Here is a 15,295-nt window from a genome sequence, read left to right on the forward strand (position 1 = left end):
ATGTAAAATAAAGTACAAGTTCATAGAAACCGGAAAACACGTCTATCTAGGGCAAGCGTCACTAATTTCAGCACATCTTCCCATCCACGAACCAGCTGACAATGCAATCACAGCACATATATAATTTTGCATGTTGCTTTTTCTCTAGGTGGTAAGTCTGAAAAAAAAAAACAACACAATAATATAACAATAATGATGGTAAGAGTATCTTGGCACTCAGGATGCTTTTGTCCACAATTAATAGGAAACCCAATTCCAATTAGCTTAAACATGAACAACACACACCGGTTCCCCCACCTGCAAGTCCACAGGTGGAGCCAGCTCTGGGCGCTACTCTGGCAAAAGGTCACTAATACCTCGAGGGCCACTCAATGTCCCCTTAACCCTAAAGATTTTGTTTGTAGGACCACTTTCAGGGGGAAAAGAGATTGCTTCATGGCCACTCCCAGAAAAAGAAGGTAAAGCATCCCCAGAAACCTTTAGCTTTTCTCTCCTCTCATCTCACTGGTCCCACATCGGCCACATGGTCACTGCAGAGCCAATCAGGCAAGGAAGATGGGAGTGTCTTTAGGACTGCCCTGGAACCTAATGCCAGGAAATGGTGGATTCTTGGATAAAATGTCATTTCCTTTGGCAGAAGGAATGGGTGCTGGTGGGTGGCAAATGAGGACCACCACATTGTTTCCTGTATTCCAGCTCCTCTGTCCAAAGCATTTTCTCCTGTGATCTTTTCTTTTTTTTTTTAAGACTTTCTTTATTCATGAGAGACAGAGAGGCAGAGACATAGGCAGAGGAAAAAGCAGGCTCCCATGGGGAACGCGATGCAGGACTCGATCCCAGGACCCCAGGATCACGACCTGAGCCGAAGGCAGATGCTCAACCACTGAGCCACCCAGGCATCCCTCCTGTGATCTTATTTTTTTTTTTTTTAAAGATTTTATTTATTTATTCATGATAGTCACAGAGAGAGAGAGAGAGAGAGAGAGAGAGAGAGAGAGAGGCAGCAACACAGGCAGAGGGAGAAGCAGGCTCCATGCACCCAGAGCCCGACGTGGGATTCAATCCTGGGTCTCCAGGATTGCGCCCTGGGCCAAAGGCAGGCGCCAAACCGCTGCGCCACCCAGGGATCCCCCTCCTGTGATCTTATAACAAACTCTAAGAGATCGAGCCGTTGACCTCATCCATGTCCCATACCTCGTGGTTTATTTGCCAAGACAAACAGCCTAGTGTTGGGGTCCTCTTTACGTGATTCAAGAGCAACATCAGGTTAGCCACAGAGTATAATTTTTCAGAAAGCTGAAAACATCTTCTTCTTCTTTCTTCTTCTTCTTTTCTTCTTCTTTCTTTCTTCTTCTTCTTCTTCTTCTTCTTCTTCTTCTTCTTCTTTCTTCTTCTTCTTCTTTCTCCTTCTTCTTCTTTCTCCTTCTCCTTCTCCTTCTTCTTTTTTTTTTAACATTTAAGTCCTCTCCTCGTCCAGTGTGGGACTGGAACTCACAACTCTGAAACTGGACATTTCCATGACTGACATTGACACACCAGATCAGTCTCCAGTCGGGCATTTTTCCAAGTGGACATGGAATTGTTCACAGCCCCTTACCCTTCCCACTGTCCAGCACTCAGTCCATATCTGTCACAGGAGATAGCATGCATCAGAATCAGTGCCTGGCATGCCCGGCTGGCTCAGGAGGCACACCACTCTTGATCTCAGGGTTGTGAGTTTCAGACCCCATGTTGGGTATGGAGACTACTTAAAAAAAAAAAAAAATTGGAGGTCCCTAAAAAACAGACCTGAGGCACCAAGAGGTGTGTTCTTGTCATTCACACAGCTGAATTCCCAACATCCAACACCATGTCTGGCATCTAGCAGGCGCTCAATACAGGTTTGGGAATGCAGGACAGGCAGGGGACAAAATATCGTCTAGGAGCAGACCCAAAGCAAACACAAAAAATCCGTGCCTCTTCCTACTTATTGCTGAGTTAGAGTTTCCAAAGAAGTTTGATCTAGTGTGGAATCTTGGTTTTTTTGTTTGTTTTAAAAGATTTTATTTATTCATAGAGACAGAGGGAGAGAAGGGCAGAGACACAGGCAGAGGGAGAAGCAGGTTCCATACAGGAAGCCCGACGTGGGACTCGATCCCGGGTCTCCAGGATCACACCTGGCTGCAAGCGGCGCTAAACCACTGTGCCACCAGGGCTGCCCTGGAACCTTGTTTTTGTTAGTTTTTTGGGTGGTAGCAGTCGTGGGTGTGTATATGCTGCAACCAGACCCACATGTGCTCTAGAGAGTGTCAGCAGATCTGATGGTGGGAGTGGCCACAGCATTTGGGTGGCACTGACTACACCAGATACGCAGGTATGCCTTCCTGGCCGGCACAGATTTTATACTGGACTGCACTGTTTCTGAGCACATACTTGGCATCATCAACCACTGGTGTGCAAGGAAACTCAGGAAAACATCTGATGGGAGGTGGGGGGGTAGTTCTGAAGCTAGAGATTTTCTCCTGGCTCAGAGCAAACTGCAATAAAACTAGCAATAACCAGCTCTGGGAAGGGCAGGAAATGACACATCCCCACCCCAGCAGCTTTTGTTCAAAAAACTGGGTGACTTAATGATGTGATCGTGTATGCTAAGTTTTTTTAAGCAAGGACTATTAGACAAAGCTAAAAACATTTCAGTAATTTTGTCTCAAGGCCAACAGATATTTAAAAGTAGATTGTAAGTTTCAGCATACCCCAAACATTCACACTCAACGATCCTTTGTTCTGTCCAGGGGTTTCCTTTTAACAAAGCAGGAGTTTTCTTTGCTGGGAGCCACAGTCCCTTGTTTCCTCCCACACCTTTTTACTGCTTAGTCCCAGCACTTCCTACCCCACCCCACCCCGCTCCCACAGCCGCTGACATCTTCCGCACCCAGTGACAGCCACCCATCACTGCTCCACACAGTCCTCCAATGCCCACCCATGGCCCTCCAACAACATCTGGCTCAGTGACTTCTACTCATTAGAATCATCTGTGATTTGATATAGATTCCTGGATCCTATCAGAATCTATCAAATCAGAATATCCAGAGGTTAAGCTGAGAAAATGATGAACAGAACAGCTCTTGGCTGTTTCTGACCCAGAGCAGACATGTACTGGGGAGCCATGCACACTTCAGACTGGCCCTCGCGGTTTCGCACACACTCGGCCCTGCCTTGTGTATGTCCTGACGTGTACTCTAACCCCAAGTGTGTTTCTCAATGCTCATCCCACCTATATCACGAATAGTCTTGACTCTCCTACTCTCCAATCCTGCACTGGAGTTGTCCTACATACAGGACTCTTGACTTTTTTGTTGTTCCAAGTCATGAGATTCTTTTTGAAAATCTTCATGGCCTAATTCTACTTACCCATTTAATCCAAATCTTTCTATATTTTCTTAACATGGTTTTAGGTTGCTTATGAATTGCCCTGCCTTCCCAATCCACTGTATGCCCCTGGAAGCAGAAGCCACATGCTAGGAGTCTTTGGCTACGGTCACTCACTCGTTAGCCTCAGGAAGCTAGCCCTCCCCAAGCTCCAACCATCTGGACAGTGAAGGGAAATAGGTTTGCAAGGCTCTCAGTAAGGGATGACTCACTTATACTGTTTGGCTGCATTTTCCTAAAATCTAAAATCCATCCTACCCTCCAGGCCATGCTTGGTCCTATGCACCAGACAAGCAGCAAGCCAACTCTAGTCATCAAAGGACAACATTGCTTTCTGCAGACAGGAGCTAAGGCGGCTCTCACTTTCTTCATGGATGTGGGTGCAGTCTGGCCACACGGGAAGGGCACTGAGCCATAGGTAACCAGCAAACCTAGGAAGAACAGCAAGACCCGGTTCCAACTTTCCCTGAAAAGCACTTGTCAGAAATTGAGTAAAATACAAATACACTCGCTATTTTCCTCAATATTCTAATTTAGGGTATACCTAATTATTTAACACAATTCTTAGTAGGAAGAAGAGAAAGACAAATTTAATTTGTGCAGCAAGAGCATTTAGAGACATTTGAGGGCAAGGATGCCTGGGTGGCTCAGCAGTTGAGTGTCTGCCTTTGGCTTGGGGCATGATCCTGGGATCGGGTCCTGTGTCGGGCTCCTTGCTGGGAGCCTGCTTCTCCCTCTGCCTATATCTCTGCTTCTGTGTCTCTCATTAATAAAATCTTTTAAAAAAAAGAGAGAGAGAGAGAAAGAGAGAGAGAGAGAGATATGTTTGAGGACAAGATGAGTGATCTCCTTCATCAGAGAACTCAGGTCTCCAACTACTTCCCTGTGTTGCTAAGGCCACAAATCTCAGTTCCCGCTGAGCTAATGAATGCATGAAGATAGTTTTGTTTTGTTTTTTAAAGAAATTTTATTTATTTATGAGAGACACACAGAGAGAGAGAGGCAGAAACACAGGCAGAGGGAGAAGCAGGCTCCATGCAGGGAGCCTAATGTGGGACTTGATCCCGGGACTCCAAGATCATGCCCTGGGCCAGAAGCAGGCGCTAAACCGCTGAGCCACCCAGGGATCCCATGAAGATAGTTTGAACACAAACTTTAAAGGTTTATTTTATCTTAGAGAGAGAGTACGTGCACATGATAGCATATGAGTGCTTGAGCAGGGTGCAGGGGCAGAGGGAGAGGGAGAGGGAGGATCCCAAGCAAACTCCCTGCTGAGATCTCACAACCCTGAGATCATGACCAGAACCAAAATCAAGAGTCAAATGCTTAACTGAGTCACCCAGGAGCCCCTGAATACAAATCCAGGATGACTGGTATGCCTGGGTGGCTCAGTGGTTGAGCGTCTGCCTGCCTTTGGCTTGGGTTGTGATCCTGGGGTCCTGGGATCGAGTCCCACATTGGGCTCGCCACAGGGAGCCTGCTTCTCCCTCTGCCTATGTCTCTGCCTCTATGTGCCTCTTGTGAATAAATATTTAAAAAAAAACAAAAACATAAACAAATCCAGGATGACTGCAAATCCGTTTTCAGTACTGAAACATCTCTTAAAGCTAAGTGCTTGTCAAAGTTAACACGGACTCCTAAAAAGGAAGACTGAATTTGTCACCCTTCTCAGGTAGTTTGGAAGTCTGGAAAAGCAGCAACACTACCAATTATTTGTTTCAGGAGATTCCTAAATGCATATAACTTTTTTAATGAAACTAAGTAATAAGCACTAGAAATGAGGAGGAATGGGCAGCCCCAGTGGCTTAGCGGTTTAGCGCCATCATCATCCCAGGGTGTGATTCTGGAGACCTGGGATCGAGTCCCACATCAGGCTCCCTGCATGGAGCCTGCTTCTCCCTCTGCCTGTGTCTGCCTCTCTCTGTCTCTCATGAATAAATAAAATCTTTTTAAAAAATTTTTAAAATGAGGAACTTCAGAAATCACCTTTGATCTCCTCAACTTGCCTCCTCTTCCATTTCTGTGCCACCCCACTGGACCCAGCCTTATAGGGTCTTTTCTTCTCTGAATTCCTTAACATTCCCAGTTTGAAGCAGGGAAATCTACTACCCTATGATCAACCTCTAGTTGCATATGCTGATTTTATCAAAGCTCAAGAACAGGGATACTTTTTATTCCTTCAAATCCTTTGGTCTTACATGGTGCTTTAGTGCACAGACGTGGCCCATGAATACTCTGATGGGAGTCCCAGCGGATCACCTGACAGGGACTAGGTGAACAAAGGGAATGCTGCTCTGCCACGACCCGTTTCACATTTTTGAATCAGCATTTTCCAGAACATAAAATCTTATTGTATTTAAGTGTTCTTAAAATGACCTTTGTGCAACAATTCCAAGCATTTCCACCCACACACAGGTTAAGGAGAAACCCAACAATTTGTTTAAAAGTTCTGTATTGTGTCATATAAACTGTGTCATATAAACTGTCTTCATATACAAGTGCATTAAGTGAAAGACTGCTCTCTTCCTTCTCCCGCCCCCCAGGCATCACAGTAGACCAATTCTTGCTAATATATGAGAAGAATTAAACATATCCCCTCCTGAGTTCTAAACAGCTCATTCTAGACACTAGTTTCTAAATTTTTTAACTTAACAATGTGGCACAGGCATGAATAGTTCCAGTGCTTAAACTTGTCCCTGAATGTTTCTCTCTTCAAAGTTCCAGGCAGTAATTGATTTGAATGCCCTCAAATTGGATAAACCTGACTATTCGGAGCTTATAAATTACATACTCATCATCACTAAGAATAGAAGAACTGTTACCTACACATATTACACTCCCTTGAACTATGTAGCACCATGAATACAATTCTCAATACTAATGGGCTAATTAATCCAATGACCAAATATAGGACAGGGACAGTCTTAAAAACACAAATTTGCTATTTTTCTTATATGCAGTATAAATTCCCTTATGAATCTTTCTGGCAAAGTTCTCTGCTGCCCTGAATGTCCTGAATAATTATACAGCTGTCAAGTTCTTGCTTGACAGCTAGTAATTCCCTAGGTCATTAGTATTGAGAAGCTAAGGCATTACACGTAAAAGGCTCTAAGCTAATTTAAATATGGTGAAATACTGTTAAAATAGAATTGCACTCCATTTCTCTTCTATCTTCATGCTTCTCTAAAGTGCTATGGTTCCTATCAGATTTCTGTCCTGCAATTGATTCAAATTCTGGGTCTTTCACTTTTGGAATGGCTTGAGTACCATAAAACATGACTTATTTGGTTTCAAAGGGGACCACGGCTTAGCTAAGAAAGCTGCAACCATCACCTTTCTTTAAACCTAGAGCAGATGCCACATTGAGTAAGAGGACAAAACACAGCCACCCTGTCTCTCTGCCAGTAATGAAAGTGGCAAACAGCAAGTTAAGGTGCGCATTTTTTACAAGGTCCTGCAGTCACGTCCTTCAGGGTTTAAGATAGTCACAAACTCTGCAGCCGTGACATTTAATGTTCAATCTGCGCTACATTATTCTTAGCACTTCTGCACTTCTCCACACACAATAAGTTCATGTATCCAAATACTCTGATTCTAAAAAGAGAACTCACCACTAACACTTAAAGCTGTTCCTTCCCAGGACATTAGCTTCCCAGTTATGCACAATATCAGGGTGGTGTTCTCTTAGGCTAAGTTTTGCCAAGGCTCAGACAGCCCTGTGTGGTGAACTCACCAAGGTCCCTCTGAAGAAATCTTCAATGAGAAACTCAACACACAGAATTCTAAAGTTTCACGCCTGGCTCACTGGCACAGAGATGCCCCAGGTTTTCTCTGAGCACAGAGTCTAGTGATTGTCTGTGTTGAGGAGGCACATACATGATTTTACTCTAACTCCTGATGTCTCTCCTATATGGTAGCCTGATGAAGGACCTAAAAACATTTTGCCAGGCCTTGCTCTTCTAGAATACAGGAAAGCACCTCATGTAAAGGTACTAGTGTGCACATCTCTGGGGAAGAAAATACATATGCACAGGGCAATGGCTGGCCCAACCAAGGGTCTAAACAAGAGTTTAGTAATTCAGTAATGGTTCCCAAAGCATAAACCTTGGAAGCTAAGGAAAGGCTAAATCCTGAAAGTGAGAACAAAGTAACTTCCTAGAAGAAACTTTCATACATGTCACTCACTTCTGCCTGTCCTCACCTAGCCCAGTACATTTGGGTCAAATGTGCAGGTCTTTGGAAAGCCAGGCTGGCCTGGGAACACGGTTCCAATACTGCTTCTCCCCAATGGAAGTCCCACCCACCCTCCTCCATGGCCTGGCTTCCCCAATCTCATCAGTCCCTAATCTGCAACAGGCTACTAACTGACCTGCACCACTGATCTTACTACATGGTTTTCACTGTCCAAGAAGCACCTGTGATTAGAAGAAAGCGAGGCCCTTCCCTGGGAAGATCTCAGGGAATCCAAGCTGAAAAGGACATGGGAGTCATGCACAGCAGGAAATTTCCTCGTGTGAGCTTATCAAACACACATGGTAAATATATATTCCCCCAGGGTATAAACAATTGACAATAATTAACTATTATCAGGAACAGAACCCAAAACATTGGTAGATCAAATTCTAATGTGACAATTTACAAGTAAACAGTGCTCAACTGGGTTAATAGGTAAGAATTAGCTAAAGGACAGTACTCTAAACAGCACTTCATTGAAAACGCCCCCTGGGTATATCCCCTTCATCAGTTACATTTAAAGGAACAGTCATCACAGGAGAAAGAGCAAGCACAGTGCTCACTAGAACAAGTCACCGGGTGGCTCTGCGTAAGTCCTGCAGTTCACAGGTGAACCCACACACCTTCCCTTCAAGTTACGGAGTCCTTCTTCTTTCGGAATGGTGATTTTAGCCGCTTCCATACACTGGTTTTGGGTTTAGACTTTTTCTCCATGGCCAGCACCGCCTCTTTTTCTTTTCTACGTATCTCTCGTACAAGGGCATGGAATACATCATCAATATAGTAGCGGTATGCAGCGGACGTCTCAAAAAAGGGACAGCTGAATTCTCGGGCCAAAGCCAGTCCCTCTTCCTTGGTGACCTTTAAAAATGTAAACATGAGAAAACAGAGTGGTAACCACAGAAAATAGTCACAGCTGCCCCATACAGTGAAAAGTGAAGAGGCTATCTTAACAGAAATAGAGTTCCTCAACTCTGGAGACATCCAGAGTTCAGTTGGGAGACTGAATCCTAAGATCCTCTGCCTTTCTATAAAGTGATTCTATTTCTTTTTTTAAGATTTTATTTATTCATGAGAGACACACAGAGAGGGGCAGACACATAGGCAGAGGGAGAAGCAGGCTCCCTGTGGGGAGCCCGATGTGGAGCCCAATCCCAGGGTCTCGGGATTACAACCTGAGCCAAAGGCAGACACAACACTCAACCACCAAGCCACCTCGTGATTCTATTTCTAATCCATTTTTTTTTCTAATCCTTTTTATTTTTTTATTTTTATTTTTTTAATTTAATTTTTTATTTTTTTATTTATGATAGTCACAGAGAGAGAGAGAGAGAGAGAGAGACAGAGACACAGGCAGAGGGAGAAGCAGGCTCCATGCACCGGGAGCCCGACGTGGGACTTGATCCCGGGGCTCCAGGATCGCGCCCTAGGCCAAAGGCAGGCGCTAAACAGCTGCGCCACCCAGGGATCCCTCTAATCCATTTTAAAGATAACTCTTTGAAATAGGAAAAGTCAGACAGCAAATATGTAATTTTAATTTTCCTAAAGGATAAAAAAAAAATCCAAAACTGATATATCCAATTAGGGATGATCATAATTTCTCCTAGGACCGAATATTTAGACTTTCTCTAACTTTTTGCTACCATGGCAGCCTGGCAACGAATGTTTTACATATAAATTCCTGGATAGATTTTTTTCAAACAGCATTAAGTGAGAAGCACTGTGAACTTATCTACTGTCAAACTACTTCCAAAAAGTCTATACCACTCTGCTGCTTCCACCAGTGGTCACCATGTGCCTGTCCACTATTCCTTCAACTCTACACCAAACAGCGAGATTTTAAACACTGTTTCCAGTTTTAAGAGTACAGCTTACTCTAGAATCCTCTACAATTTCTCTTATTCTCCCCTTGCAGGTCTCCTTCATGATCCTCACCATCAGGAAGATTATCTTTTTTTTCCTTTAACATTTTATTTATTTATTCATGAGAGATACAAAGAAAGAGGCAGAAACATAGGCAGAGAGAGAAGCAGGCTCCCTCACAGGGAGCCCGACGGGGAACTTGATCCCAGACCCCTGGATCACGCCCTGAGCCAAAGGTAGACACTCAACTGCTGAGCCACCCAGGCGTCCTAGGAAGATTATCTTGAAGTCTAACCTAGATTTGTTCTACTACAACATAGACTGATTATTTTCCAAGGTTTAAGAAAATGAACATTCTATGATCTTCCACTTAATAAGTATGTACTCTAGGGGCACTTGGGTGGCTCAGCCGGTTAAGTGCCTACCTTCAGCTCAGGTCATGATCTCAGGGTCTTGAGATGGAGCCCCACATCAGGCTCTCTACTCGGCAGGAAGCCTACTTCTCCCTTTCCCTCTGCTGTTCCCCTTGCTCTGTCTCTCTCTCTCTCAAATAAATAAAATTTTTAATAAATAAGTAAGCACTCTATTTGTTTTCTAATTCTCATCCTGTGGTGTAAACTGATTTCTAAAATCCAGATTTTATCCAAATTAATTGCAAATTAGTATAGAGAAATTTCTAAAGTCAGAGAGAATTTAAAATTCTTATTCTAAAGCAAAAGAATCTATATACAGCAAAACAACCACGACTGATCTCCTGAGTCCATGGACTGCATTTCTGCTCTCTCCTTACCTGCCTTAGCTGCTTTAGGTCAGACTTGTTTCCCACCAGAACCACAGGTGTATCATCAGTGCGTCGAACTCGGTAAATAAGCTGCTTAAATTCCCGAACTTCATGGAAACTTCGACGGTCAGTGATAGAATAACAGATGATAAACCCTTCTCCTGCCCTCATATACTGATCCCGCATGGCTGTAAACTCTGCCTACAAGGAAACAGGATCATTATTGATGCAACCTAGAGCTACATACACATTTGCTATTATTTCAGATTAAAGAAGAGATATGTATCAATTACCTGCTATCCTGAGTCAGAGGGCATGAAAAATTAAGAGAAATGAACTGGTGATCTTCTCTGCATAAGTCTTTCCCTCCCCTCTAGTAGAGTGAAAACACCTTTATACACAGCATTCTAAGATTTAATACCTGTCCAGCTGTATCCAAAATGTCCAGGTTGGCAGGCTCATCATCAATACGGATCCGGATTTTATAAGCATCTTCTACAGGAGGGAAGAAAAGTGTACCATAAACCCATAAACACAGGAATATGCAATCTTATTTTTTTCTTTATTGGGTAATCTCTAAGCCCAACATGGGCTTGAATTCATGACCCTGAGATCAAGGGTTGAGTGCTCTACCAACTGAGCCTGCTGGGTACCCTGTAACTTTATTTTTAAAATCATCTTATGGAGAGGTAGATTACACACAGGTTAAGTGCCCGGATTTTCTCAGGAAGCATGCTCAATCCATTGAGGTACCTAAACTGGGTCTTCAATTCAGGTGTTTTGTGTTTTTTCACCTAAGTGACGACAGAAGCTTATTCATTGTTTATAAGACTCTACCTACAATTCTAAACTAAAAAAGGATTCTGTCTTTTTAAAAAATATTAGGCTCTAGGACACCTGGATGGCTCATTTGGTTAAGCATCTGACTCTTGATTTTGGCTCAGATCATGATCTCAGGGTTTTGAGACTGCGCCCCACACTGGGCTCTGCACTGGCATGGAACCTGCTTAAGATTCTCTCTTCCTCTCCCCACCCCCAAAAATTTGGGCTCAAAAAGTAACTTTACCATTTGTTAAATAGTTATTAGATACCAAGCATTATACTAAGTAATCTATCTACCTTAACTCATTCAACAGTGGCAATATTCCAATAGTGACAAATATATCAATCCACAGTATTAGCTCCACCATACAGATAAAGAAAATTAAACTCTAGATCATTAAATACCATTCCCATATTACATAGTTGATTACACTGCCAGAATGAAAACCAAGGGCTGCTCAACTCAAAAGCCTTATGTACTTAACCAAATTCTGTGGTTCCTCATTTTAATACTGCACAGCAAAGAAAAATCATTTACTTTTTTCTAAACAGTACATATTGTTATAAATTCTTCTTTATGAAAGTAAATTTATGTGTATTATCATAATAATCTTGGAAAACACAAGGAAGTTTAAAAAAAGAAAACCCACTCAGTATTTCCATCATTCAAACAATTGCTGCTTACATTGAAGTGTATTTCAATATTCTTAACCTCCTGCTCCTGACTCTTCTTCAAAGAGCCCACTAAACAAATGCTTTTCAAACTACAGGTCATGATCCATTAGGATTAGTGAGCTGTGAATAAACTTAATGGATTGGGACCAGCATTAAAACAAAAATTTACAAGAAAAAAAATACAAGAGCATAGAACATGTAATGACATATAGTTTCCTGATATCAGTTACACATATATATGTATCCATATGTACATATACCCATAGACACACATACTTGCATATGTTTTGGCTACAATGTAGAGTTTTTCCTCTTAAGAGTTAGCAAAGTTTGAAACAAAACCCCCTTAAGAAAAGACCCTAAATTATAAACTTGATGAGAGCAATCTTTACATCTTTCCAACTCCCAGGGCCTAGTACAGGTCCTTGGCTCAAATGGGAACTGAAGACACATGTTTGCTGTTGAATCAGATAATACTGTCAGGAGACCAGCTGACTGGGGGGTGGGAATCAACGGATTTAAAAAATTAGCTCTTTTATAGAACAAACATGAGTTTTACTTTAAAGAAAGGAAAAAATATTTGTGGAGTTCTAAGTAAATTATCCAGAGTCCTAAACTGAGTTTTAGAATTCCCTTGTGTAGGGATGCCTAGGTGGCTCAGCAGCTGAGCGGCTGCCTTTGGCTCAGGGCGTGGTCCTGGAGTCCCCAGGTTGAGTCTCACATCGGGCTCCCTGCATTAGAGCCTGCTTCTCCCTCTGCCTGTGTCTCTGCCTCTCTCGGTGTTTCTCACGAATAAATAAATAAAATCTTAAAAAAAAAAAAAAAAAAAAAAGAATTCCCTATGTAGTTTGAATCTCTGAACAATGCTGTACTTTAAGACCAGCAGTGTTTCTATTTTCCTCAAGCCACAGAAGCATCTACTATATAAAATGACTACATCCAAAGCTGGCTTGGCACAGAACTCTCACTGGCTTTGTGGAAACAGTGCAGCAGAGGCCTGGCCCAATGGAAATCCTTCCTAAAGACCCAAGATCGTGACACATGGTCACATTCTGAAAATACTAGTAACATGGCAGGCCTTCTGTGCCTTCCCCTCCCCTTCCCACCATTTTTATTTTATCCTGGGACATAAACCCTTAGAATGGAGCATGCTTCCTTCCTTATGGCTCAGGAATGACAGCAATGTTCTTAGTCTTCGTAGAGAACAGCGACTCTTTTTAATAGGGCAAAACAAATTTCTTTTTACTCTAACAGTGTTTTGCCAAAAACACAGCACTAAGTGCTACAAGACATGAAATAAGACCTTACTATGTAATAAACTTGAAAAATAAGGAAGTGGATGAGGAGTCCAGGCTGCAGGTCTGAGTTGTCCCCATTCAGCAGGCTGGCTGGACTTGTTTTTCTGCTTCCTTTTGTGGAAGTTCAAACCAGCTGACTCATAGTTACAGGGCCAGAGACCCTTAGAAAAGTGACAGCAAAAGCCTTGTTATGTGCCCTTTAAGCTTTCCCTTTCACCTGGCAATGCAGCCTGGCAACCACGAAATGGTAAGGGACAAAAGTGTGGCAGGAATGTTCAACAAAAGACAGCAGATGCTTTAAGGACACACTGAATTAAGTGAGAAAAATATCTGCTCACCAAGTATTATGAAATTTAAAAATCTCTTAAGGAGGGCAACCCTGGTGGCTCAGCGGTTTAGCGCCGCCTTCAGCCCAAGGTGTGATCCTGAAGACCTGGGATTGAGTTCCACACGGGGCTCCCTGCATGGAGCCTGCTTCTCCCTCTGCCTGTATCTCTGCCTCTCTGTCTCTCATGAATAAATAAATAATTTTTTTTTTTTTAAATCTCGGAAGGAAACCAAAAAAGGCTCCAAAGCTAAGTAGTTAAAAACTGTTTCAAAAATTGACACTAAGACAGGCAGGCCTATATAGTTCTTTGGAAACTTCGGTGGTTATATGACTTACCGATGGTGGGGTCGTGGTCTTCTGGAAATCGGTGGCTGATGAACTGCATGGTCATGGCTTCAAAAAAAGAAACGAAAGTTAGAGTCCGCAGAAACGTGACCCACGTTTGAAAGAACTGCGCGCGTCAACACCGGAGACCACAGGGCCTGCCTCCCATCTGGTTCCGGTGGGGAGGTGGGAGCGAGCACTTCTGGTCAAGTGGAAGCACTAGGGCACCTACCACTTTTCCCCACGCCGCCGGCACCCAGCATCACTAGCTTGTACTCTCGGGAGAGGCTGGCGGGGCTGCCACAGCTGCTGCCCGCCGGGCGCGGCCCCGGGTCCATGATCCCTCGGGACGCGCACCTGGAGAGCGAGAAGGACGCGCTGTACCCCGGCCGCCTCCCATACCCCCCACCCCTCCCCGCGCGGCACTTCCGGGCCCCTTCCGCAGTAAGCGGCCCCCGCCCCGGCGCCTGACCCCCGGCCCCTCCACCCGCCAGTCCCCGGCACGACGTCCCCCAGCAGCTCCCAGTCCCGGCCCGACGCCCGCGACCCCTGCCCTCGGCCCCCGACCCGGCACCTCACCTTCCCTGGGACAGCCCGGCCGGCGACACCGCACAGCGTTCCCAAGTAGTGCTGTTACCAGAAGAAAAACAAAAGCGGCCAAACAGCTTTAGGGTTCCTCAGACCAAGGCGTCAGCGCGGAAACCAGGGGCCGGGCTCTCAGGCCCCCGGCCCCTCCGCGCGCCCTCGCCCCCGCCCCTGCGGCGCCCAGACCCCAAGCTCGCCCTCCCGCCCCGCGTGAGGTTCCAGCGCTGACCTGTGACCCCTCCCGTGGTAGGGGAAGATGGCGCCACCAAGGGGGGGCGGGGGCTCGTGACGTGCTCCTGGCCCCGCCCCCAGAGTTCGGCTTGCAAGTATGCGCACGCGCGCGCGACGGAGGGGTCGGCAGTGGTGAGGGGACGGACACAGGGCGCCTCTTTCCGAGGATGTGTGCTGTTTGGGACACGAAATGGGCACCCACCAAATTCTCCCCCAAATAGCGCAGAGGTCAAAATTCCGCTTCAGCACAAAGCCAACCTCCCCGAAGGTGCATCTACGCGCCAGGGTCAGGTGCGGGGGAGCGGAATCTCTAGCAGGTACAGGTGCGGGGGAGCGGCAAACATTCAGCTGAGATTGACCACAGGTCTGGACTCCACATTTATGGATGAGACTCGAAAAGTAGGTGTTTTGCTTTTTAAAAATTGTACTACCCACAGCAGTAGTTCAGGATTTCACAGACAAGAGCTTTCACAGGGGCTTTGATTAAATGCAGCAATAATTGAAGGCATCATCTGTACCTTCACCTTTATTCAAGGAGCGCACAAAGGTACAGGGAGGAAGCTGGCTCCGGGAAAACAAATTCCTACTCAGGGAGCCTGAGTGGTTCAGTAGTTGAGCGTCTGCCTTTGGCTCAGGGCATGATCCTGGTGCAGAGATGGAGTCCCACATCAGGCTCCCTCTGAGGAGCCTGCTTCTCTCTCTGCCTATGTCTCTGCCTCTCTGTGTCTCTCATGAGTAAATAAAAAT

At 44.8% G+C, this 15,295-nt stretch overlaps 1 protein-coding gene across 1 annotated transcript; it reads right to left on the minus strand.

Annotated features, from left to right (window-relative positions):
• Positions 1-7,922: 7,922 nt before the first annotated feature.
• On the minus strand, positions 7,923-14,617 carry RIT1 (Ras like without CAAX 1). The gene is made up of 7 exons (XM_041745689.1): positions 14,547-14,617; positions 14,312-14,362; positions 13,965-14,089; positions 13,745-13,801; positions 10,707-10,780; positions 10,295-10,486; positions 7,923-8,502 (listed from the first exon to the last, which is right to left on the minus strand). The coding sequence occupies exons 3-7, from the start codon at positions 14,068-14,070 to the stop codon at positions 8,272-8,274; spliced, it is 660 nt and encodes a 219-aa protein (XP_041601623.1). The 5' UTR covers positions 14,071-14,089; positions 14,312-14,362; positions 14,547-14,617; the 3' UTR covers positions 7,923-8,271.
• Between the last annotated feature and the right edge of the window lie 678 nt (positions 14,618-15,295).

Source organism: Vulpes lagopus, chromosome 1 (assembly GCF_018345385.1).
Source record: "Vulpes lagopus strain Blue_001 chromosome 1, ASM1834538v1, whole genome shotgun sequence".
Classification (NCBI taxonomy): Eukaryota; Metazoa; Chordata; class Mammalia; order Carnivora; family Canidae; genus Vulpes; species Vulpes lagopus.

Coding starts and splice junctions, on each gene's coding strand:
- RIT1 (XM_041745689.1), bottom strand. CDS start 14,070: ATGGACCCGGGGCCGCGCCCGGCGGGCAGCAGCTGTGGCAGCCCCGCC. Junction 10,781..13,744: donor AGACCACGACCCCACCATCG/GTAAGTCATATA, acceptor TCCCTCCTGTAG/AAGATGCTTATAAAATCCGG. Junction 10,487..10,706: donor TTTTGGATACAGCTGGACAG/GTATTAAATCTT, acceptor GTTTCCTTGTAG/GCAGAGTTTACAGCCATGCG.